Raw genomic sequence first — 23,508 nt, forward strand, 5'->3', positions numbered from 1 at the left:
GTGAGTGTGGCTCAATACGAGGCGAGTGTGCGCGCTACAGTAGCACCGGAGGATGAACATGGACAGCGGCTGCACGGCGGCTCCCCTCCCCAGCAAAAGCGGCCGCGGAGAAAGCTGAACGAGGCTGATCAATATGCAGCGGAGGCTCTTCCTTATTAATACCTAAAGCGGGATATACGGAGCGCAAAGGTAAGGCGGTGTGTGCGGCGTGATGGAGAAGATTCAACGCGCCTCTGCGAGCTGTGCAGAGACAAAGTAGACCGAGTCATGCATTCATGTGATCCAAAGAGGGAGCATCAATGAAAATTACAAACCGCGTGGGTTTGGCTCTCAGCACCGACTGCTGTGTTTCCTCAGTAGAACAAGGAGGAGTGTGGTATTGTTTGACACATCTGTCTAGTCATGGGACTCAGGTGGAAACCACCCATGTACAGTAGCACATTCATTGTTCTCCCTGCACACTGGAAACTGGCCCTGGTGGGCTGGTCTGATTATAGGTGTGCCATCCTGCTGATTGTAGTGGATGAAGCAAAAATGTTCTAGTGTAATGTTGTTGTTTAAGTTCTGAAAAAAGTAATTTATAAGATGCACTAAATTGAATGTATCATGCAGAATAAGCTACATTAAATTACAGAGTAGGAAGTGTGACTTGGTGAATATTAAAAATGCTGGATGAATCATCGCTTTAGCCTTTGCAGCACTGTGAATCATGCCTGTCGAAGGATTTCTTTATTATTAGACCATTTTGTGGTGGTTTTAAGGAATAATTAATGTATGTGATTTTTGACTCAGGTCAAGCACCTTTAGTCATGATTCATTCGAACAGTTGTTACAGTTTGTACAGAAAGGCCAAGACATCCTGTTACCTTATTCTCCCTTCTTCTTTTGGATTTATTGTTCTGGGAGGTCTCTATTTTTACTCTGCGAGGATGAGCGCTGCTGAGGTTGACACTGACCTACTGACGCTATCTCAGAGTTGAAGGAAGACACATGTGCGTGGGTGTATTTAAAGCCTCAAGCAAAGTGTAAACAGGAATTGTTGTCGGGAGGGTCACGTCTGTGACACACATGTCCAGCGTGAAACTTTATGGCTCTTCCTATTTGTTGAAGAGGATGTCCTGTGTCATCTCTCACCACAGTTGGATTTTTTTTGTGTATGCATTTCTGACAAACTGTGTGAGAGGGCAAAGGGTCACGAAAGACAAGTTTCTTGTTTAAACCGGCTTCTTCGACACACACCTCAAAGTACTCTCTGATGAGCACCCTCGCTGGTTCGTCAGTCTTACAAGCAGAGATGCTCCTGTCTGGTTGATGCTGCTGAGAAATGTGTCAGCATTCAGTTGGTAACCTTCCATTTAGGAATGAAAGCCTCCTGGGACTTTGTGAGAAATGTGCTAAAGACAGAGAGGGAGAGATCTATTTTTGGACAGCCAAGTAATCCTGATTTCATATACTTAACACAGACAGACTAAATCTGATATATATATAATAGGATGATGAAAAAGGTCTGCAGGTGAGAACCTGGGATTCAAACTTTGTATTATTCATGTGCAGGGCTGTTCTGGAAATCAGTACTAATAGATGAAGGAATCCACTTCAAAATATAATTTGGTCTTTGACATGCAGTATGCTTTTATGACAATAAATACATCGTTACGTATTCCTATGATAAGAGGAGCCTAACAGGGTTGCAGACCCTCTGATTCTTCGTCCGGATCATGTAATTTGGTCATGTTCCATTTTCTCCACCCCTTCACGTCCGTGCCTCAGTGCCACGTTCCTGAGCTCTGCAGAAAGTCACTGCAGTACTTTGTAATGAAACTCTGCAGTTTGTGATATCAGGACTGTCAGGAGGACAGCTTTAAAACCCTTCAAATAAGGGTGAAGGTGGCAAAGCTACCAAAATTGCAAGCACACACTGCTTATAGAGGAGTCTGTGTATTTTTTAAGCAGTCCTGTTTTATGGTAGTAAGGCATTTAAACACTAAATTGCTGCATTTAGCCAGCTGTGGGCTTTTAAGATATCTTTAACCAGAGTATTTGTATTCATACTAACTCTGATCAGGATCATAAATTATTCCTGTTGTTCTGGGTTTTGTACCCTCATGGTTGAAATGCACTTATTGTAAGTCGCTTTAGATAAAAGCATCAGCTAAATGAAATGTAATGTAGTGTAAAAGTAGAGTTACTTCCGGATTCATTTGTCTTTAAAGATAAAAAAAAAAAAAAGAAAAGAAAAGAAGATTACCTTGCATTGGACCGATTTGGACTAAATACAAAAATAAATGGTAGATTCTTGGGATTGCAGCATTGGTCGTTCTTATCTTGCGTCAGTTTGATCTAAAACTACGATGTCTCAACAACTATCAGATGGATTGCCATGAATTCTGGTGCATTTATGCATGTCCCCCTCAGGATGAATTGTAATCTCATTTTAATTTGTATAGTACTTTGTTTAAAGACCAAATACCTGCAAATGGCATTATACATTATATATGACCTCACTGCACTTGTACTAATGTGAGCATTGTAACATGATTAACTGAGATGGTAGACGTAAGGTAACATGATATCAAGTCAAAGCGTGAAAAACAACCAGTACACCAGATACCGTGTCAATGTCATGCTTTGTTTTGTCTAGGCATGACAAGTAAGATGTCTTTAGGTTTAAGCACCATGAGTCACGTTTACAAAAAGATCATGATTTGGGTTAAATGTGACAGTCGCAATTTGGTAAAGTTTAGGCACCAAAACCAACGAGTTAGGGTTCGGCATCAAAAATACTTGGTTAGGTACGCGTCAACTTTTGCTTTCCTCACGGACTCGACACCAGGTCTCCCAGGTGGCAGTCCTTTGTTTGTTCAATTCAACCATCCCTCGCCTCTTGCTTCGGCGCAAACTCTGCCACTCATTGTACTTTGTCACATGACTGTCTTCTTTGGTCCATAAATGTTTTAACTTTTCACGCTTAGGCGAGACAAAATGTGATTCCGACGCTTATTCTCAGAGTGGACTGATGGCTGTGTTACACACTTTGGGGTGATACGAGGCCGCATTACATCTGCTAAACATCAGCATGTTTGTGCTATCATTGTTAGCATGATAGCACGCTGCTGTTAGTGTATATCTCAAACAACCATTGTGCAGCTTAAATTCAGGCTTTTCTTATGCAAAACCTCTTTGCGACTGTTTTGGGCCTTTTTAACATTTCAAATTTCTGTGTGAATACTGAAACAGTTTTGTTCAGATTTCAAGCAGTGGTCTGATTTAACCAAACTTAAACTCTACTAAAATACAAAAACGCAGGCCCATCCTTTGATTGTGTAGCTTTCCTTATTTCTAATACACAGCTACAATCGCTCAAGGTCAGTTGAAGCAGCTGAAACTGATTTTCAAGTACCAGTTCTGAAAATAATATATAGAAGGTATAGAAACCTTGATGAACGTGAAAACATCGCAGCCTCCGTACTCATGTGTGCACTTATTTAGCTTCTCTGCCGCCAAAATTATCAAACGACAGAGAAAAACAGATTTACATATTTGACCACCGCTGTCACAACGGCTACTCATAAAATGATGCGGCCTACGCTGCTGCTTGCAGTTGTAGGACAGCCACCAGACAAAAAAATGTCACAATCTCCCGGTGCCCCTGAGTTCGTCCTTTTTGTGGTAGAAATAGGAATTTGTACTGCATAATGACATCATTCACACGAGTCTCTCCACCGAGATACAGCCTGTCCTTGTTGTATTAGAGGTCCCGCGTTTTAAAGACAACATTATTATTTCCTCTGGGTTTTAATTTTTCCATAATATCCTGAGCCTCATTGTGTTTCAAGAATTTCAGACGCGTTCTCTCGGAGATGACGGCAGAAAGATACCTTTTGACCGCTGACAACATGAGTCATGATGAGATATGAGCTGAGGAGATAATCCTGTGCTGCTGTATCCTTTAGCCCACTGCCTGTAACCAGAGCTTCTTGCTCTGTTCTTCAGCTCCTCTGCGTTGTTTTACTTTGGGTGTTTTATTTAGTGTGGGCGCATTACTTTTGGACTAACACACCAACTTTTTAAGCATCCTCTGAGTGGGATTCCTTTAGAAGGGTGAAGAGCTTTTTGCCATAATAAGACCAAAACAACGAATTACTTATCTCAAATTTATTCATTTACAAACGTATATTTTTGCATTTCTGCCCTTCTGCGACATTATCACAAGAGTTGGCTACTTCCCCAATTTATCATCATTCAGCACTCCTACGACATTGTCTGAAAGAAGAAGAAGAAGCAAATCAATGCAGCCGAACCAGAGATAACGTTTTTTTTAAATTTATTTTTAATTTTTTTCCTTCCCTGTAAAAACCTGACGCCTACGTAACACAGCTGCTGATGGTTCAGTCGGAGATTCAGGTCTGTTACATGCTACCAGCGGCCAATGTAGCCTCAAACAAAGGTCAGAAGTCGGCTACGGAGGTCTGGCAACCTCACTTCTTACTAACTCCACACCACGAGATTTTTTTTTTCCAATTTCTAACTTGGAAGTTTTCAGACTCCGACTTAAGTGAAAGCAGTCGAGAAACTTCATCAGACTTAACACAGGTCTCTCTGTTGAGCCATAAAAGGCTTTTTACAACATTTTTATGCCGCCACGCTGGAGACAGCCGTAGCCAGAGGCATTATGTTTTTGGGTTTTCTGCCCGTACGTCACAGCCTCGTGACCGCGGCATTTGCAGAATGCCTTGAGGGAATTTCTTCAAATTTGGCGCAAACATTCATTTTGACTCAAGGATGAAGTGATTAGATGTTGAGGGTCAAAGGTCGTAGGCTGAGGTTGCTGTTACCTCACGTCCGCCCCATCTATCTGTCCCATTCTCGTGAACGCAATATCTCAGAAACACCTCGAGGAAATTTCTTCATATTTCCCACAAACGTTGAATTGGACTCGTGGATGAAATGGAAGAACAAGTTGAAGATGTGTGTGAATCATTCATGTTTTAGAGTTTGACACTTCTTTGCAGCAACATTCATATTCGAAGCAATATCTTCTTTCATGGTTACAACTTTTATTGGCCAAGCATGTGAACACATACAAGGATTCCTTTAAAGTTTTCGCAACATATATTACATGAGTGAGGACAGACGTGGACTGCTTGGCGGAGGAATACAACCGTGAGGCAGTAATTCTAGTTTCACGAATATAGTAGTGAGCCCTAAGATTTGCATATAGACTTCATGTGTAAAATCAGTACAGTTTACATGTTAGGTCTCTGAAGTGTTGCCAGTTAGGTTCAGGTGACAAAGGTCTGCTTTAGCTACAGAGAAGGATTTGCTTCTTCTACATCATCATTCCATCGCAGAGGAACTATAAGATCTCATGTTCTGGAAACACAGAACTAAACGTGCTTCCCTTCACCACCACATGGTGTTGGATGTCTCAAACCCTGTCTGTTTTTAGCCAAACTCACAGGCAGATTTTATTTCAGATTCTTGAGTGAATCAAGGAAGCAATTGAATTATTGCTTTCATAATTCTGTCCTAATCATTTTCTACAGTTTATTTCAAAATAAAACAATAGTTTGGAAAAATGTCCAGAGTATAATTATATCTGTGTTTTTACAATTGCACTGGGTTTCTTCAAAGGAGCATGTAAGCACAGAGCAGACACGGTCTTGCGTGTGATACCAGCCTTCATCAATAATGCATGAAAACGGGAAACTGAGATAAGACGAGCGGCAGTCTGGACATGACATTTAACCAGCGTGACGTATAAATACTGACAGCCAGTTTACTGAAGAGACAGAGAAATTCTCCTGTTACTCTATTGTGCAACTTTCAAGCTTCACATTTTTCAGTTTTTAGCATTTCAAGATTATAAAAATGAAAATTAGAAGTGTTCATTTTTTTTTAATGTTTTGTCATCATAAGAAGGATTCACATCTCCTCATTCTGTCTTATTGCAATGAACATAGTCTTTGTTAACAGCTGTAGCAGCTTAAAAGAAGGAGGCCACATCTGCACCTTCTCTAAGCCTCCACCGGGATACTTCATTGTAGTACACATACGTACTGTATAACAAGCTGTCTATATGCCAACCTCAGGCTCTGGAGCCAAACCTGCACCCTGCAGCGCAACACTCAACCAGCGCCTGTCCAGTCTCTGGAGAGACACACAAAAAGATTGACAGTTCTTTCATCTATTTCCTCCATGCCTTTTCTACATGAAGGTTCAATGTTTGTCTGAAGCCCACAGGGTTCAAGGCTGGCCTTTTATTGAGCTTGAATAGGTTGTGTTTGTTTGACCATTCAGAGCTGTCTGCGGGGTCATAATGAGATACACCAGCGCCGATGCATACATCATGAAATGTCAAATGAGGGTTTAAATGATTACCAGTGTGCAAGTGAGATTCTTTTGTATTAAGCAGTTTTAAACTGGTGCCAGCACTGATCTGTGTCCGAGTTGTGTTTGATAAAAACTCTCTTCTGTGTGTCCCCACTAAGAAACTGCAGGGTTGGTCAGGATTCCTGGGGCAGATATAAATAGCAGCTCTTGTAGTGATTATAGCTCTGAAATGATTAACGGTGTAGATTCCTAAAAATCACGGCTCCTCCTCCCACTCACTTCATCTATTTTTCATAAGTACGAGTCATCCCAACTGAATACGACTCTCATCTGCTGAGCTAATAACTGCTTATAAAAATCCCTAAGTGGTGCATGCTTATTTAAGCGGCTATTCTTAACATGTGAACTTGCTCGCATAAAAAAAGAATAATCCCTGCACCATCTAGTGGTCAGAGCCTTCACTGTACATGTCAGCAGGGAGTAAAGTCATGCTTCTTACAGAGACAAATAGCGTGACCCCACTGTGATGCAGTCATAACTAAATCAAGCTCAAATCAATGTAATAAAACTCTCGTGATTGTCCCAAAGCAGGCACAATAATTAGATTTATTAAATGTGCACTTTTAATTAAGATCATCAAAGAGAATTTATAGCTGTGGCGACAAGAAAGAGACATTATTCAGGAGCTGCAAATGACAAAGTGAGGAAGACGTAATCTAACGGAGTGACTGGGTGTGTCCTTCCATTCAGGAAGCAGGGCAATTTATTTAATCATTCATTAGTGTGCTGTGGGGAAAAAAAATTAATGAGAAGATTGTGTAACGTAAGCCCTTTTCTTTTTTTTTAAATGGTCTGTGTCACCTTTATGGGAATTTCTCCTGCCAATATTATCCAATAACATCACTCACCTAAAAAGAATAGAAAGGATGCAGGAGAAACCTGATATCCAGAGTTGAATCCATTCAGCCACAGAACAACCCACTGGTGAAAAGACGGTGGGGTAAAGTAAATTACACTGCATTAGCAAACAGTATAGACATCCTTAACCACTTGTGTTTCCTTTCTGACCCGTAAAGTTCATATTAAGAAACTGTGGTCAGGAGTCTGAGTCTGAGCCGGGCTGCCCTCATTAAGTCAGCTGTTTATTTCACGTTCTGTATAAGCCGTCGCTCAATAAACAGGATGGAGAAAGTTGTCGTTAATCCCGGTCGTCTGTTTCTGCTCAGTCAGAGCGAACAATTTCATGGTCTTGATCGAGACGCTTACTAAAGGATGAAATCTGGTCAGGGATGCATCCACGTCTGCACTCTCCCCGGAGAGGTCTACCAGGTACAGCAGCTGCTTGGTTCAGTCCAAGTGTTAGAAGTTGTGATCAGCCTCATTCTGTCAAACGAGGAGGCTGTTGGATATATCTACTGTTTTTGTTTTTTTTTTCAGTTTGTGAGCCGGTTTTGTTGTAAAAACGGTCAACCTCAATCTGTCATCTTTTACTGGCTATTTGATTTATCGAGTGTACAGTACTTTCAGTGTTTCCTAGGAAGTCAACCTGATTTTTTCCTGACAGGAAGAATTGTTTAAAGAGCAAAGAGGTGAAAATGATCTTGCACAAGCAAACAAACAGAATTCTCTTCTCATCCTGTGTTCGAGTACGAGATGATTTCAGAGAAGCAGAGTTTAGTCAGAACGTGATATGAAGCCGTGGCTTACTTCAGCGAAGAGTGGCATGCTGTTTGAAAACGGATATCTAGATGTTTTTATTCTTTTGATGAAAAGCTGAGAAAATTAGCAGGGGTGGAAGAAGTCGTGAAATATTTTACTAACTGGAGGTAAAGGTAGCAAAACAACAGTGTAAACCTGCTCCATGAAAAATAAAAATCCTCTTTTCAAAATGTTACTTCAGTAAAAGTAAAAAAAAAAATAATGATCTGAAAGAAGATTCAAAGTATTTAAAGTAATCATTCTGTAGAAAAACGCCTTCACGTGAGTGTTGTTAGGCTATATCATAATATTTAATTCCAGTAGTGGTTCCATCATGTCTGAGCAGTAGTTAAAGGCTATATCAGGTGGAAGCGAAGCAAATTCAACTTAAGTCATTTAATTTGCAGCAATGCAATATATTGCAAGCATTTGTGTCAAATATGAATCTGCAAAGTAATGAGCAACTATAGCCATCAATTTAATGCAGTAGAGTAAAAAGTATGATAGATCTGACAGATAACTATATTAAATGAAGGGGTATAAAGTACTTGTAGCAAGAAAGTGAAACACTGAAGTGAAGTATATGTGCCTGAAAACTGTGCTGGAAAGGCTCAGACTAAAACTTAAATGTGAAAGGCTCAAAATGGAAGAACCTGAAATCCCTCCTTTGGTTACTATGGCAACAAATCCTTGATACAATGGATATATTGTCATTAACAACGTCAGTGTTTTTCTCTCGACAAGGGTCACTGCATTTACCACCAAGGCCTTTTGTTACTAGTAAATACTGTAACTTTGTGTTGTCTCAACTTTGAATTTTGCAATTACAGTCATAGATATTTGAAGAGTTATAACACAAATTCTGGGTTTTATCTGTACTGTTCTGCCATAGTGGTAAAAACATTACTAACACACAGGATCCTGATGTCATTGGGTTTTTTTTTAGTCCCTTCGATTATGACTAACTGTGTCTGTGTCACAAGCCTTGACCTTCCTCTTTTGTCTCCCTCTTGGCAGATGACTGAGGGCAGACTGTGTCAAGTGCAGCTGCTGGATGACAGGAAGCTCGAGCTGCTGGTTCAGGTATGAATGCTCCTGACTCAAAGCTGCTATAATCAATACTTCTTATAATGACAATGGATCCAAGGACTATGTGATCTGTCTTACTGATGTGAAATGCGAAAGGGCTTACTGGTCATGATCGAAATCTAGTCACGAATGTGTTTCAGCATCCTTCAGCTTCGCTCAAAGACAAGCCAGTAAACATAGAGGATAATTTAGCAGCTGAAGGAGCAGATATTTCTCTCCTCGGTTTATGGAGAATAAAATCAGTGTTAAAAAAGAGGGAATGACTTACATCACTCAGGTAGCCAGGAAGTGGAGTCACTTCTGTTGCATCTGTAAAACAGTGGATGAATGAAATGAAAGGCATTACAACCCCTGTAAAATGACTCTGAATTTGATCCATTTGGTTCAATAACATTTAGAAAGTCTAGAAGTGCCAGAAGATTGAATTATTTTATCCCCATTCAAGGTAGCATAGGGCTAAACCTAAAGTTAGCCTCCTGAAAAGTGCTCTGCTGGGATCTTCTCAGCCGAAGTCGGTGGTTGGCACACTCTGCCCAAAAAGCATGGCCACTTTGTATTCATTTGGCCGGCCAATGCTGAAATGTCACCCCAGATAACAGATGTAAACACTCTGTATATTGTGAAATACAGATATTTTTATGCCATTCACATCAGCACTGTTTGAACTCGTTGGGCAGGAGCTTGGATGTAAGGTTTTCTTTAGATTTGTAAAAGTCCTACTATGTTTTTAATATGTCAAAGGCATGTACACAACTTGCTTATGCTGTCCCCACGTGGGCAAAATGTCAGTTATTACATGTTTAATGAGTAAGAAGACCAGCTATTAGCAAAATGACTTGGATATTTGTCCTGGACGACATCCATATATTCTCACTCCAGCGCCATTCTGTTCTCTAAGTGACCTCTAAGTTTCACTTCTCTTAAAAGGGAAGGAAGCAACAGGGAAAGTGATTTATCTCCGTCTGTCTGACACATTCACTCAGGAAATTGGTTGGATTATTTTACTTGGGATATTTATTACAGCAGGTGTTTAAATCTAAATCTTCCCTATACAGCCGAAGCTGCTGTCGTACGAACTCCTCGACTTGGTGTCCTCCCACTTCAACCTCAAAGAGAAGGAATTCTTTGGACTCGCATTTTTTGATGACAAGTATGTAAATCACTTTGTTTACTTTTTTCAGCGGTGTGAATATTTGTGTGTGTGTGTGTGTGTGTGTGTGTGTGTGTGTGTGTGTGTGTGTGTGTGTGTGTGTGTGTGTGTGTGTGTGTGTTTGCAGAAAAAAAAAAAGCATCTGTCTGATGCTGCAGTTTGTTTGCCTTTGCAGTGGTCAGTGTAAATGGTTGCAGATGGACCGCAGAGTTCTTGAACATGACTTTTCGAAGAAGCCCGGGGCCATTTCCCTCAACTTTCTGGTCAGGTAATAATTCATCTGTCCATGCAAAGCACAGACTCTCCAGCAGGGAGCACTCCTTTGTTAACATAGAACATGACAGTTTAGTGAAAACTAGGGATTTCATAACTTTTGTTTTTTTCCACCCGCAGTAATAACAAGTTATCTCCCTCTGAACTTGAATGTGTTGTGTATGCATTTGCTTTTATCCTCTTGCAGGTTTTATTTGGAAAACATAACGCAGCTTAAGGACATCATAACGGTGGAGTTATTCTACCTGAATGCAAAATCAGCAGTGTACAATGTAAGTGTTCTCTCTTGTTTTTCTGTGGTTTGAAGCAATGAAAAACTATCCTGCTATGGTTGTTGTTTTTTCCCCCCCTCAGCAGCTGCCTGATGATTCACTGTCTCTGGACCCTTGCAGCACCTCAGCGCTGCAGACAGTGGCTGCAGGGCACACTTTTCTTACTCTGCTGGCTGGAATGTAAAGCAGACAGCATAAGAAAGGAGAAAAAAAAAACCACGAGGGTTCATTTGGAGAGGTTATAGTGGGGCAACAGAGAAGATTCTAAGTTTGGATCGGGAAAAGCTTTCCCTCTCCACAGACCGCATTTTCTGCATCCTATTTATTTTCTATCCTGTGTATCTGTTATGTCTCTCAGGGGATTATCGAAGTGGAAAGCGAGAACGTCTTCAAATTAGCTGCAAACGCTTTGCAGGTTAGTGCTTTTAATAGTCTCTTATACATGCATTAGATGCCGCATCTAGAAGTATGCCATCTAATAAGAGTGTTTTTTATTTCCTCATCACCAGGAGGCTAAAGGAGACTACACAAGGTAAGAGCACATTATCAGCTGGGTAAGAAGTATTTAACAGCAGCAGGAAGAGTTAATAGTGAGCTTTTAACGAAGACATTCAATAGGTCACTTGTTTCTCCAGTGTAGACAACAAAAATCAATAGCAGTGTTATGTGAGGCTCACCGCAGAGTGATGAGAAGCTTGCACCAGGCAACTAATGAATCTCACGGTGATGATGGAGGCCAAGTATTGCCGGGCAGAGACGCCTTTACAACGCAGACAGCAGCCATTACTGCTGCTGTGTTGAACAGAGCATGCTTTTGATATTATAGTTGGTGTGGGCAGAAGTAATACTGCAGGTCTTTGTGCATGTGTCACCTGGCTTTGGCCGGCCGACGGTTTAGTAATATATAGACACCATTGTTCTTTTCAATAAATTCTTTGTCGTGGCTGTTGTCTGCATCAGAGCACGGAGAACACAGAGGTTATATTCTCAGAGTTTTCTGTGGGACTTTGGAGGGATTTACCTCAGAGAAATCTCAGACTGATTTCAAAACCTACACATGGTGAATATTTTCTAGGCTGGTTCCACTATTTTGTGGACTTTATAGTTTAGTATTTGATATCTTGTAGGTCAAGGAAAAGAGGCTTTATTTCCCAACTATTCCAGCCAGTATTTAGTTTGAATTAATGACCTCAACACTGCAGATTTCCCGTCAAGAGCGTCGATGCAACCATCAAAAGCTGTTTTTGGTTTCTGTTACAGTGATGAAAACACTCGAGCTGATTTGAAGAAGTTACCAACTCTTCCCACCAAAGTACTCAAGGAACACCCATCTCTTGCATACTGGTACGCTTACAGGAAATTGATTACCTGAAGTCTTTCCTGCACTAAAGCCGTTTGGGTAATGCAGGCGTGTAGACTGCTTGCCTTAAGCTTTCAAATGCAGCTGTGAAGACAAAATGTTGGTCCAGGTCGAGTCAAAACTTTTATATGCAATTAATTGAAATGGAATGTATAAAGAAACAAATATTTTTTACTTTTACCACAAATCAGTTAATCACATAAATGAAAACACTTTATTTTTACCCTTTTCAACAGCTAATTAATTTTCTCCTGTCCTCCTTATGTAACTTTGCAGTGAGGATCGAGTTATTGAACAATATAAGCAGCTGAAAGGTGTCTCCCGAGGTCAGGCCATTGTGCAGTGAGTATTGACCGAAAATGTGTATTTGCTGCAATTTGTTCAACACCAATAAACAGACGATGAATGTGATTAAGCTTTAAATTAATTAATCTTCCTCTCACCTCCATTAGCCTTCCTCTGGCCCTGTCTCACTCTCTTTGGCACGCCTTTTCTCATCATCTGATAGAAATCAATAGCTCGTCTTCAGTTGCAGTGCGCTCACAGTGATTCACTGGACAGATATCAAATTCCCCCTCATGTCTTTTAACATTTCAAAGGCAAACCACCTGCAGATGTTAAAGAGAAGCTGGTGGTTTTAATAAACATCTTTTCCTTCCAGGTATCTGACGTTAGTGGAATCATTGCCAACGTACGGGGTGCATTATTATGAAGTTAAGGTGGGTCTTCTGTGATTAATAGGAAGTGACTGCTCTTGCACCTGGAACCAAGTCAAGTGTACACACTGTGCTCTTGCCTCACAGGATAAACAAGGGATCCCGTGGTGGCTTGGAATCAGCTATAAGGGCATCGGCCAGTATGATCTGCAGGATAAATTAAAACCTCGAAAGGTAAATATTCCCTGCACCTCCGACTCTAAAATGGCTGCTGCTGCTTCTTCCCTGCTTCACTAATCCAACTGTGAACACGATAGCACGAGGCATGGCTAACGACTGCTGGTGCTGCACATGTAGTGTAGTGATTCACCAGCTTTGATTCATGCATCATCTATTTCACTCCACTTCAGCGGCAGGCTTACAGCAGACGAGGCCAGACTTGAAAAACCAGAGCAAAACCTCCGTTTAGAGAATTGTGTCAGTTTGTGTGATGGTAGGTTTTGGATAAAGTGCTGGGAAATCATCCACACTGTGTGAACGTGCTTTTCTTGTTTCATTGGTATTGTTTTAGCTTTTGAGTTGACAGGAGAAACACCCATATCGAGTGATCTGTCAGCTATGTTGTCCACTCAGACATGCAGCACGGAGCTGTTATAGAAGGTGATGTCTCGGAACAATTCACCAGCTCTATCTTCCAGTTGAAGCCCCGTAGTCGTACATCTCCGCCTGCCGCCGTCTAATGTTGTGCAAGCAGTCAGCTGTATGTTTTGGGAGAGGAGTGCAGGGAGTGAGCCGGTGATGTCAAAGGGAAAGGGGCTGGATTTGGGCGTTATCACTGCTTTTTCTGAGAATACCTGAGGAGACAAGTCAGGAACTGACACGAGAGAGAACAAAGTATGTGTTTGCTTTGACAGCAAACCCAGGGAGGATTTAATAACTTAACAAACTGAACGTCCATTAAGACTGGATTCTACACCTCTTTGTCTGTTCATCTTTGGAGGGAATACTGCAGGTAGATTTGGATCTTTTATTTTTTCTTTAGGAATTCACTCATTTGTATGTCAATTAAAAGATTAATCTGTTTGTGAAATTATGTTTTTCAAGTGAAACATCCACCTAGTCTCACCATACTTGTTGCTGAACATGTCATATTATTTTCAGCGTGTTGTCTTTTTAAGTGTTTGTGTCTCATAAGGATCTCATCCAGACATGCAGTGAGTCAGTGACCCAAATAGATTGTTCGTATGTGGCTGCTGTCAGAGAGCACCTGGGCGATGGGAGGGGGATGGGCGTGATGATGAGCCACGGAAAGTGTTGCACACGGCGATGAGTCTTCGTGTAATGGCATTGGTCTCTCTCCAACACCTGCATTATTGCAGACTTGGCATGCCGGGCAGCCTCAGACTGTAATGACAGTTCATGTTACAGTCTGGCTTTTTAATGACTGTGGGTAAAAAGGACTCGCCCGAGCACCTGTGCCACAATGTTTCTTTTCTAATAGTTTATTTGAGGTCAGTCATGATGTTCATGGTTATGGTGTTCCACATGGTTTTAAAATTAATGCATCAATAATCCACAGGTGTGAAGGCACAAATGGGCACATTTTAAAGCCATTTATTTCAGGCGTTATACAACCATTCATCAGTTGGTTTTGCGATGTTTTTTTTTTTTTTTTTTTTTTTTGCCTCCAGCTTTACCAGTGGAAGCAGCTGGAAAACTTGTACTTCCGGGAGAAGAAATTTGCTGTAGAAGTTAATGATCCACACAGGTGAGCAGCAGGGGAGATCCCTACACAGGCACATGTTGTATCTCTTAAAATGGCTATTTGTACAAGTGGATTATTTATTGTTTAGCCTCTAACTTTTCCAGTTTGTCAGCATTTATCTACAGAGATCATCCACCTCACCGCAGCTTTTATTTGAACTGGGATTAAAAACTCACACTCAGATATTTTTTGGTTTATACAGGAGAGCAGTAACCAAACGTACCTTTGGGCAGACAGGCCTTCTCATCCACACGTGGTATGCCAGCCATTCTTTGATCAAGACCATTTGGGTCATGGCGATAAGCCAGCACCAGTTCTACCTGGACAGAAAGCAAAGTAAAGTAAGTATCAGCTAAGAGTCACTATTTGTTCTTTTAACCTGATACTGAGTTATTGATATATTATATTATATTCTTTATTCTTTTAGGCAAAACTAGGAACAGCAAGGAGTTTGGAAGAAATCGCCATGGAGCTCACAGAGCATGGAGGGGCGAAAATAAACAAACTGGGAGATGTAGGCCTGAAGAATAACTTAATAAGGGCCAGCAATGGGAGCCTGGTGTCTACAGGTTGGTTACATTACAACGTGTTTCATTTTATTCAGTTGTTTGTGTGTTTTTATCGTTATTTCAGATTTGTGCTCATAAGTGCCAGACTAAGGTCTGGAACATAAACGCTCTGCCGTTTGAGAATTCAAAATTCAAGGTGACATGTTGAATAGTCGGCTCGGCATGATATCACTTACAGTATTGTGCAATGGGTGTGATTTTTACATATAAGGGTATGACATGCTATGATGGCAAAAACGTACGAGACGAGAGTTCTGTGTTTGCAGGTTCTGCCGATTCTGAAATGAGCGAGGAGCAGAAGAAAGAAAAACTCTCCGAGCTGAGAAAAAAAGAGCAGGAGATCCAAGATATTTTGGCCAAGAAAACGAAAGAGCTGAAGAAGATCTGCATGAGAGAGGCGGTGAGAAATCGTTTTGTGTTACAGTTCTTCTGCACGGCTGCAATATTTCGCGAGGCACATACAAGTAATTTCTTCTCTGCAGCCACATTCAGTGTGCTGAGCTCGCTTCATCAAACCGTGCTGCTGTACGGCAGCCGGATTGATCGTCTCTGCTGTTACTGTCAGTTCATCTAAGTGTCCAGGGGACTTGTTGTTTTGTGCTTTCAGGAGCTCACTGGCAAGCTTCCCAAAGAGTATCCCCTCTCTTCAGGGGAAAGACCACCACAGGTCAGACGACGAGTTGGCACCACTTTCAAGTTGGATGACCTTTTCCCCTACAATGAGGTCTGAATTTAACTGGTGCACTTTAATCAAATGCAACAAGTCTTATTTCATTAACACTGTTTGAAAGCAGTATGAACTTGGTTGCTATTGTTTATATTAGTTGATCTTTCATACTCTGTTCTGGTGCTGCAAATATTTCAGTGTATCAAATCAGCTAATACAAATATGGCTAAAAATAGTCCCGGAAAAATGCACGATTTTCTCTCGTTATAGTAACATTAGCTAAAAACTGTTTCGCATAATTATTTAAGCTTGATTGACGTCTTTTGCAGGAATAAATGGGGCTATGAGTGAGAGCCACAGTACTGACACACAATCCCACTGTTGGTTATAAACTTTTCATGGGATTTGTTAAAACCGAGAAAAATACAAGATATTGCCAGCCTTGCAGGAAGCGCACTCAGTAATTTGCAGGATATGACAGTATTACATGTACTGCTTATTCAAGAAAAAATTCTTTAAGATCCACTGCGTAATAACACTAAATCTATTTTATAACAGATATTAAGTAAATAGTGGAATCATTTGACAATAATAAATCATCTGATTTACAAACAAGCACCTGCTGAATGCTTGTTACTTATCGTTGTCTCTGGGCTGCTTCTTGTGATTTGTGCAGGATCCCTTCCTGAGGAACCTGGAAAGCAGATTTGCTCTTCAGCAAAAGATTGTGGAGGCGGCGAAGAAGCTCGCAAACGAGCCAGAACTGTGCAAAACAGTCAAGAAGAAGAGGAGGAGAAACTGTCTGGATGCGATGCACAAACTCCAGCAGATCGAGGACGAGATGAACCAGTACAGAATCAAGAAGGGAAAAAAGCCCACGCAGCGGGCCTCGGTGATCATCGCAGGTGCGGTGCAAGCTGACCTACAGTGTGTTACAACATTAATCATTTAGATCCAGACACCGTATACGTAGAGATTTTTTGCTCTTTTTCCAGATGAACTCATCCGTTCAGACTGCAGCTCTCTGTCTAGTCTCCCTCTGGATGATGGTGAGTCACAACACACGTTCTGGTGCGCTAAAATCACTGGACCTGCTGTTACATCGATTCTTGTGAATATTTGAAATTTTAAAAAGAAGAAGGGAAGAAAAAAAAAAGAAAAAAAGAGTGCCAGTATTTTCACTGTATCTGTATTCAGATGACTCAGACAGTGCCGGACAAAGGCCACGGTCCCGCTCGGTCCAAGGTTCCCCACAGCTCAGTCCGATGCGATCGCTGGGACCAGAATATGATGTGGAGAGACAGGGATCTCCACGGGAAAATAATCACCACAACAAGAACCACAGCAGGTGGGGAAACCAATATTCTGCCCCAAACTATTTGTTGTTTGCATGACACTGAGAGTTAAGTATAACTTGTTTCACAATATAATACAATATAATGTATTGGCGGAGCACTGCAACGTTTGTCGTGTCATGTTTGCGGCCTCATCCCTCTCCTCACATCTTATCCCTTTTTTTGTTTTTTGATCCTCTTCTAATGTCGAACCCTTTTAGATTAGCTTTTGATGGCCAAGAGGGTTCCCATTACTACCAGAATCCAAGAGAGGTCTCCTCAACCCACAGTAGTCCCTATAAAACCCTTCCCAGACCTCCTAGAGATCCACGCAGCATGCCTCCCACCCCGGTTATGACCCGCAATGCCTACAGCAGCAGCCAGCTCAGGTGTGATTTCTGTTTCCCAGCACTGCCAACACAGTGTCTATCCCTCTCCCCAGCAACTTCTTCCAACCAAATCCCTGCATCTCTCCTAACCCCCAACCTTACCCAAAGCTCTAATTTAAAAATCCTATCCTTTATTTGAACTGATTATCCAGAAATACTATCCCATAACTGACTTTGTTCTCTTCAGAAACAGATTTATAGTTGTGTCCTTTTCCCAGGTCGGAGGGGTCTTCTCATTGTTTCAGGCATCGCAGTGGAAGTCTGGAGTCTCAGCCTCGGCTCAGGAAAGACACAGACTCAGAGAAGCCTGTCTTTATCTTGTCACCAGCCCACCGCAGCAACAGCACAGAGGTGTTGGAGGACTGCTCCTCCTACACCAGCCAGTCCAGTCTGGACTACTGCGGGGCAGCCAACTCCCACTACAGTACGCTGGACTCCCGTACCTCAACCATGCATCGTCTCCACAGGAAAGTGGAAGTGTATGGGAACACCGGGAGCATGCCCAACTTAGTCCAGCACCATTCTGGTTGTAGTTATTCATGCGAGACCTCAACACACTATGCACCCAGTGCCTACTATGTTGCCGGCTACCCCTGCCCGGACATGGAGCCTTACGCTAATGGTGCCTACGTGTATGAGAATGACGTCGAAGGCCACTACAACGTCAACCCGTCCTACCAAATGAACGGCTACCACGGACACGACAGATTCAGGCATTACAGCAGCGATGGGGCGGATAGTCTTTCTCAGAATCCTTACGCAACGGTGAGGCCTCCGCGGAGCAGAGAGGGGCCCAGAAACGAGCTGCTGGCCAAGAACATGCAGAAGGCCATGGTGGCAGAGCATCTGAGAGGCTGGTACCATCGGAGCAGAGGCCACAGGGAGGGAGGGAGGGGCCTGCTGGCTGCTTATGACTTTGACAGCGGCTCTCAGCTCAGCCTGGGCTACCAAACCATGCCAGCGGCCTTCAGCCACTCGAGCCGGACCACCTCTTTCTCCTCAGGTTTGATCATTTTCTACGAGCGCTCAAATTAATTGCCGCAGAAAGGAAACTATCATTTCATAAAATCTGTTTGTGTCCTCTCTAGTTTAGGGTTAGACACACTCACAAGAGGCTGCGATTTGCTCTTAATTACATTGAAAATACAATTAGAAGCCAACCGGTCTGTTTATATTCAGTAATGTAGGGAGCGTCTGGGATGCTATTTCATTTCCATGGGATTTCCCACCCACAACAATTTGTGTATTTCAGAGGAAGATTTTCATGTGCTGTGTCTAAACCATATTAAGGATGCCAGTAATAGATATGTGGGAGAAAATTAACCCAATATGTGGGTCTAATGTATCAATATTACAATCCCAAAGGCACACAGCAATTAGTCACACACTGAAGCAAATTTGTTTTCAGAAAGATAAATACTTAAGGGTATATTGTTTTTAAGAACATTTATGGACCCTTACAGCTGTTATAAAAGTACTTTTTATAAACTTATAAACAACTGTCTGGTTTAAAAAATGTTGTGTCTGCTTCACATTGAATAATTTGTATTCATTACTTTTATAACATTACTCGATAACATAATGATATAATCCATATAAACAAATGTAGCTGTTGGTAGTCATTTTTATTGTTATGAGTAGGAATTTAAAGTATTTTCATTGAAAGTAATAGTGATACATTAAGTGCACACTCTGATTCCAAAGTGAAAGAAAATTGTAGTAATTTTTAAAATTGGTATTGAAAGTTAAATTCTAATATAGTGGTCCAAAATATCTGATAAACTATTTAAAAAAAAAAAAAAATGTTTTGGTCCTTAAAAGTCCAGAACAATTCAAATGTTTTCCAGTTTTTAGGTCTATATCTTAAAATTGTGACGTTTCCATGTAAAGTGGCAGTAACAGCACTCTAATAACAAGCGGGTATATCACGAGAGGGGTAATGGTTTGTTTTGCAGTCGTGACGTGAAGCTGAACTTTACAGTGTTTACAATAACAACAATCACTACTGAGTGACACTGCAACATTAGCCGAGTGTTTTTGCTTTTCTCGTGTTTTCAGTGTCCTCAGTGGAGAGCGCAGGGAACTGGCGCAACCAGCTGGCAGTTGGCCTGACCGAGTTTGATACACCCGACACACCTCAGTACCCTCATACTGGAGCTCCAGCAGCTCTCTACAACCGCAGTCCCACACACACCAGGTGAGTGCTGCATTTCACTGAGTCTCCACAGTGGAGCCGCCAAATCAAACAGAAGTCAGTCACGCTCAGACAATCGCGGCTGCTCAGTTGAATAATAACCGGACTTTAAATAAAAGGCAGACTGCTACTTTTACAATTAAATGCTCGTGGTATGTTTCTCCTCTGTTCTGTATCTGGACATGTATTTTTCTGTCTTTTAAAAAGGAGGTTTTATCTTTTGCTTCTATTCTGCCTGGCTTAATCTAAAACTATTCTTCTTTAAAACCTTTTTTTTTTTTTTTAAAGAAAATGCACTCACAAGGACCGTCTCTCTTTCTCTCTCCTCTCCTTCATTCCTTGACTCATGATTAATCCTCATGTGTCCAGAGTTTCTCCAGAAAACAAAGAGTCTGACACAATGCCTAAAAAATCTGAGTCGGTAGATGTGGTTGGCGCAGAGGCCACTAGTACAGATGAACCATCAGACAACAATTCTAGCACTTAAGGGTGAGACCGAACCCATCGGGATTCTGTGTCGTGGTACCAGTCATCTCTATTTTCACATCCTATCTTCATTCGTGTGTTACTCCCTATAGAGCTTATTTTTTCACATCATAGTTTGGTGTTTTTTTTGTTTCTGTTTGGCACAGCATCTTTGTGTTTACAAAAAAATGCATCAGTCAATATAATGATAATCTGGACATGCATTAGGACAAAGACTTAAACCGGGACTCTACAGCAACATTAGTGGCTCTATAAGGCTATAATCAGACACATTCATGCTTTGCAATGCCAATTTCAGCATGCTAACATGCTGCTGATGTTTACCATCTTCGCCATCTAAATTGGCTGATTTCACCCACCACAAAGTACAGCTATTGTCAGGCTGAGACTAATTAAGCCTGATTTTGACCCGATTATGTCTTCGCCGACAAATTTCCAGTGTCAGGCACAAATATGAACATCCGGAACGACAAACAGGCCTTGTAGTGTGACATAATTCAAGAAAAGCAATGCGGTGTGCGGGACGAAAAGTCTAGCATGTCCGAATTTGTGTGCTTTCACCTGCCTGTATTGACAGATTCTACAATGTATTCCTTGACGTTGGACAATAGGATGACAGAGCATTTGGCATGCATTTGTAAACATGGCAAAATGGCCACTAGCATCATACATGGTGCTTCTGTGGCCATCATGGACAACTTCTTGATGACACAGAAACTCATGCACGAACGATGATTGGTCCGTGTCATTCTTGTACTGGTACTGGTCTCCTGACAAACACACTGCAAGAATCTATGGCACTTTGATTGCGTAATCTGAGATAATTCCAATCAAGAAAGACAAAAATACCCTGTAGTCTGATACTGGCATAAGAACAAAGTATCAGACAAATCGAAATTGTGACCTGATGTTGGACACGGAGTATTACCAAAGCAATGTACTAAAGGTGGTAGGCCTCATTCTCATGGGATAATGAATGTCTGACCCAAATTACACAGCAGTCCATTCAATCATTATATATTATTATTCAAATATTTTGGTTTGGACAAAAGTGACAGACCAACCAACACGTTTTTGCCATCCTTAAAGTTATTTTGGTAGAGTGAAAAGTAAGACATTTCCATTTACCCCATGAAGCACTGATCATGTTGAATGCATTCACAAAATACTTTGGACGTTTTGGTGTATTGCATTTCCATTCTTATCCCTCAGTTGTATTTCAAATTCCACTCATGAGTTTCTTGTGCGCAGACAGCTGACCTACATTTTACTTGACGTATCCTTTTGCCTGTACAGATTTCACCTGGATGGAAGCTACACGAGCATCCACTGAAGAGGACCAAACCAAACTTTGGCACAAACAGAGCCATGGCCAGCAGCACATGAAGGGAATGAAGTTGAAACACGAACCCCGTCTTTGGAAATATTCTGTTTCTTTAGGTTTTGGCGCAGAGGTGGATGCTGTCCTCATGTTAAAGTGAGCTGTGAACACAGTGACGACACTCTTGAATGACTTTCCCATGTGCCTTGGATTGGATGAATTGTACAGGCAAATGAGAATGTGTCAAGGAACTTTAAGATGTTGCACAACCACACTGGATTTAAACCCTATTGTGTATTAGGATAAGAAAAAAGAGGCAACTTGTGTTTTTACTGAATCCAACTCCATGTATTTTAACAGGAACTAGCTACTGCCTTATACAAAACAGTAGTTTATAGAATAAAAATCAATCACCACTTTCATCTCAGTAAAGTATGACAAAAAAAAAAAAAATCTTAAACAAAACAAAGCTTTGAACATGTTCATAAATGTGACATGACGAGAGCTGATTTGATCATCATTAGAGCAGGTTGTGTATTGCATACATTTTGATTTCTTCATTTTTTTAATCAGAATGTATTATGTCAATATTGTTTATAGACCCATTTGTCTTTGTTGGTGCAGTAATGTGTTTTTAAATGCATGGTGAGAAAATTGATTTTTCTTTTTTCTTTTTATAAAAACTTCAGTCTTTTTTATATTAACAGAAGATCACTGCCATAAAAAAAGACAAAAACATATCCACGTCTCATTGTTTGTTTTCCCACTTATTTGTACAGTCAGTGTGTAGTTCTATGTTGTAGTTAGATGTCATAAAATATTTTCCACTGGGAACAAAGAGGTGAATAAATGTATGTGTGACACATAGATGGCTGTTGTCACTTTCTTTAAGAGTCTTGTGCAGTTGGTAAATAACCAATCAGGGTCTGTTATTAAGATGATAAATAAACCTTAAAGGAATAGTTTGACATTTTGGGGAATCAAGATTTCTTATTTGCTGAAAGTGTGATGGGAAGATCGATACCATTCTCATATCTATCCATTGAATGAGAATAGTTTGCTTAAACTAGCTTAAAGATTGGGAAAAACAAAACAGTTTGGCCCCATCCGAAGTTACCAAAGTCTGCCAACTACCAACACCTTTCAAGCTCAATTAACACCTTGTATTGCATTTGATTCATCTGTAAATCTGTTTAGCAGTTTTCAATGCCAGAAAATAAAAACATAACAGTTCAACCACAATTGTTTTACGCTTTGACAAACACACCAATCAGTCACAACATTAAAACCACTGGCGAGTGAAGTATTAATTATAATAGAACAGCCCAGCAATGAATCCACCCTTCATATGATTTATAATGTTTAATTAAATTGTTATTCAATCTGATTGAGAGAGTTGAGATTTATTTAAATGATCCTTTAAGAGGCTGCAATTTGTGGTGCTGTTGAACTACACTGGTTTACACTGGGAGCTGTTCCTGATCATTTTGTCAACCCAATGTATTTAAATGGCAGGGACAAAATATGAGGATCACATCTCGGTATAAACCCAAACAGTTCAACAGTCTCCAAACTTACCACTAAGATAAATTAGCACCTCTCTCAATTCAGTTGAATAGCACCTTAATATTTTAATCCTTATGAAGTGAGGATTTATTGTTGGGCGGGTAGCATATATAATGCTTCACCTGTCTGTGATTTTAATTTGATGGCTAACCAGTGTACAACATGCACTATGATTAACTGAACTGTAGCGATACATGTACGCAAACTTTGTCACTTCTGTATATAGCCAGGCGAGTTATTCCCTCTTGTTGCCTGTGTTTATGTTAAACTAAGCCAACGTACCCTGGTTATAGTCTCATATCATGTGTCATCTAACTGGCAAGAAAGTGATCGCGCATATTTTCTAAAATGTGGTTCCACAGAATATAAATTCCCTTTTGCTACGT

At 40.9% G+C, this 23,508-nt stretch overlaps 1 protein-coding gene across 3 annotated transcripts; it reads left to right on the forward strand.

The window, feature by feature from the left end:
* frmd4bb (FERM domain containing 4Bb) lies at positions 1-22,798 on the forward strand. Of its 3 annotated transcripts, XM_069141337.1 has the most exons (24): positions 1-189; positions 9,049-9,114; positions 10,176-10,270; positions 10,446-10,538; positions 10,731-10,815; positions 11,174-11,230; positions 11,325-11,347; positions 12,076-12,159; positions 12,452-12,517; positions 12,837-12,894; positions 12,979-13,065; positions 14,523-14,599; positions 14,799-14,937; positions 15,024-15,165; positions 15,432-15,565; positions 15,773-15,889; positions 16,509-16,737; positions 16,828-16,881; positions 17,030-17,180; positions 17,388-17,555; positions 17,774-18,558; positions 19,614-19,752; positions 20,119-20,238; positions 21,532-22,798. In XM_069141337.1, the coding sequence occupies exons 2-23, from the start codon at positions 9,049-9,051 to the stop codon at positions 20,234-20,236; spliced, it is 2,967 nt and encodes a 988-aa protein (XP_068997438.1). In that variant the 5' UTR covers positions 1-189; the 3' UTR covers positions 20,237-20,238; positions 21,532-22,798. The 3 variants fall into 3 exon arrangements, with proteins under 3 accessions (XP_068997438.1, XP_068997439.1, XP_068997440.1); XM_069141338.1 differs by lacking the exon at positions 20,119-20,238; XM_069141339.1 differs by lacking the exon at positions 17,388-17,555.
* Positions 22,799-23,508: the final 710 nt, after the last annotated feature.

The sequence above is a fragment of the Embiotoca jacksoni genome, unplaced genomic scaffold, assembly GCF_022577435.1.
Source record: "Embiotoca jacksoni isolate LCO1_2020_lvr unplaced genomic scaffold, fEmbJac1.0.p SCAF_9, whole genome shotgun sequence".
In the NCBI taxonomy this organism is placed as follows: domain Eukaryota; kingdom Metazoa; phylum Chordata; class Actinopteri; family Embiotocidae; genus Embiotoca; species Embiotoca jacksoni.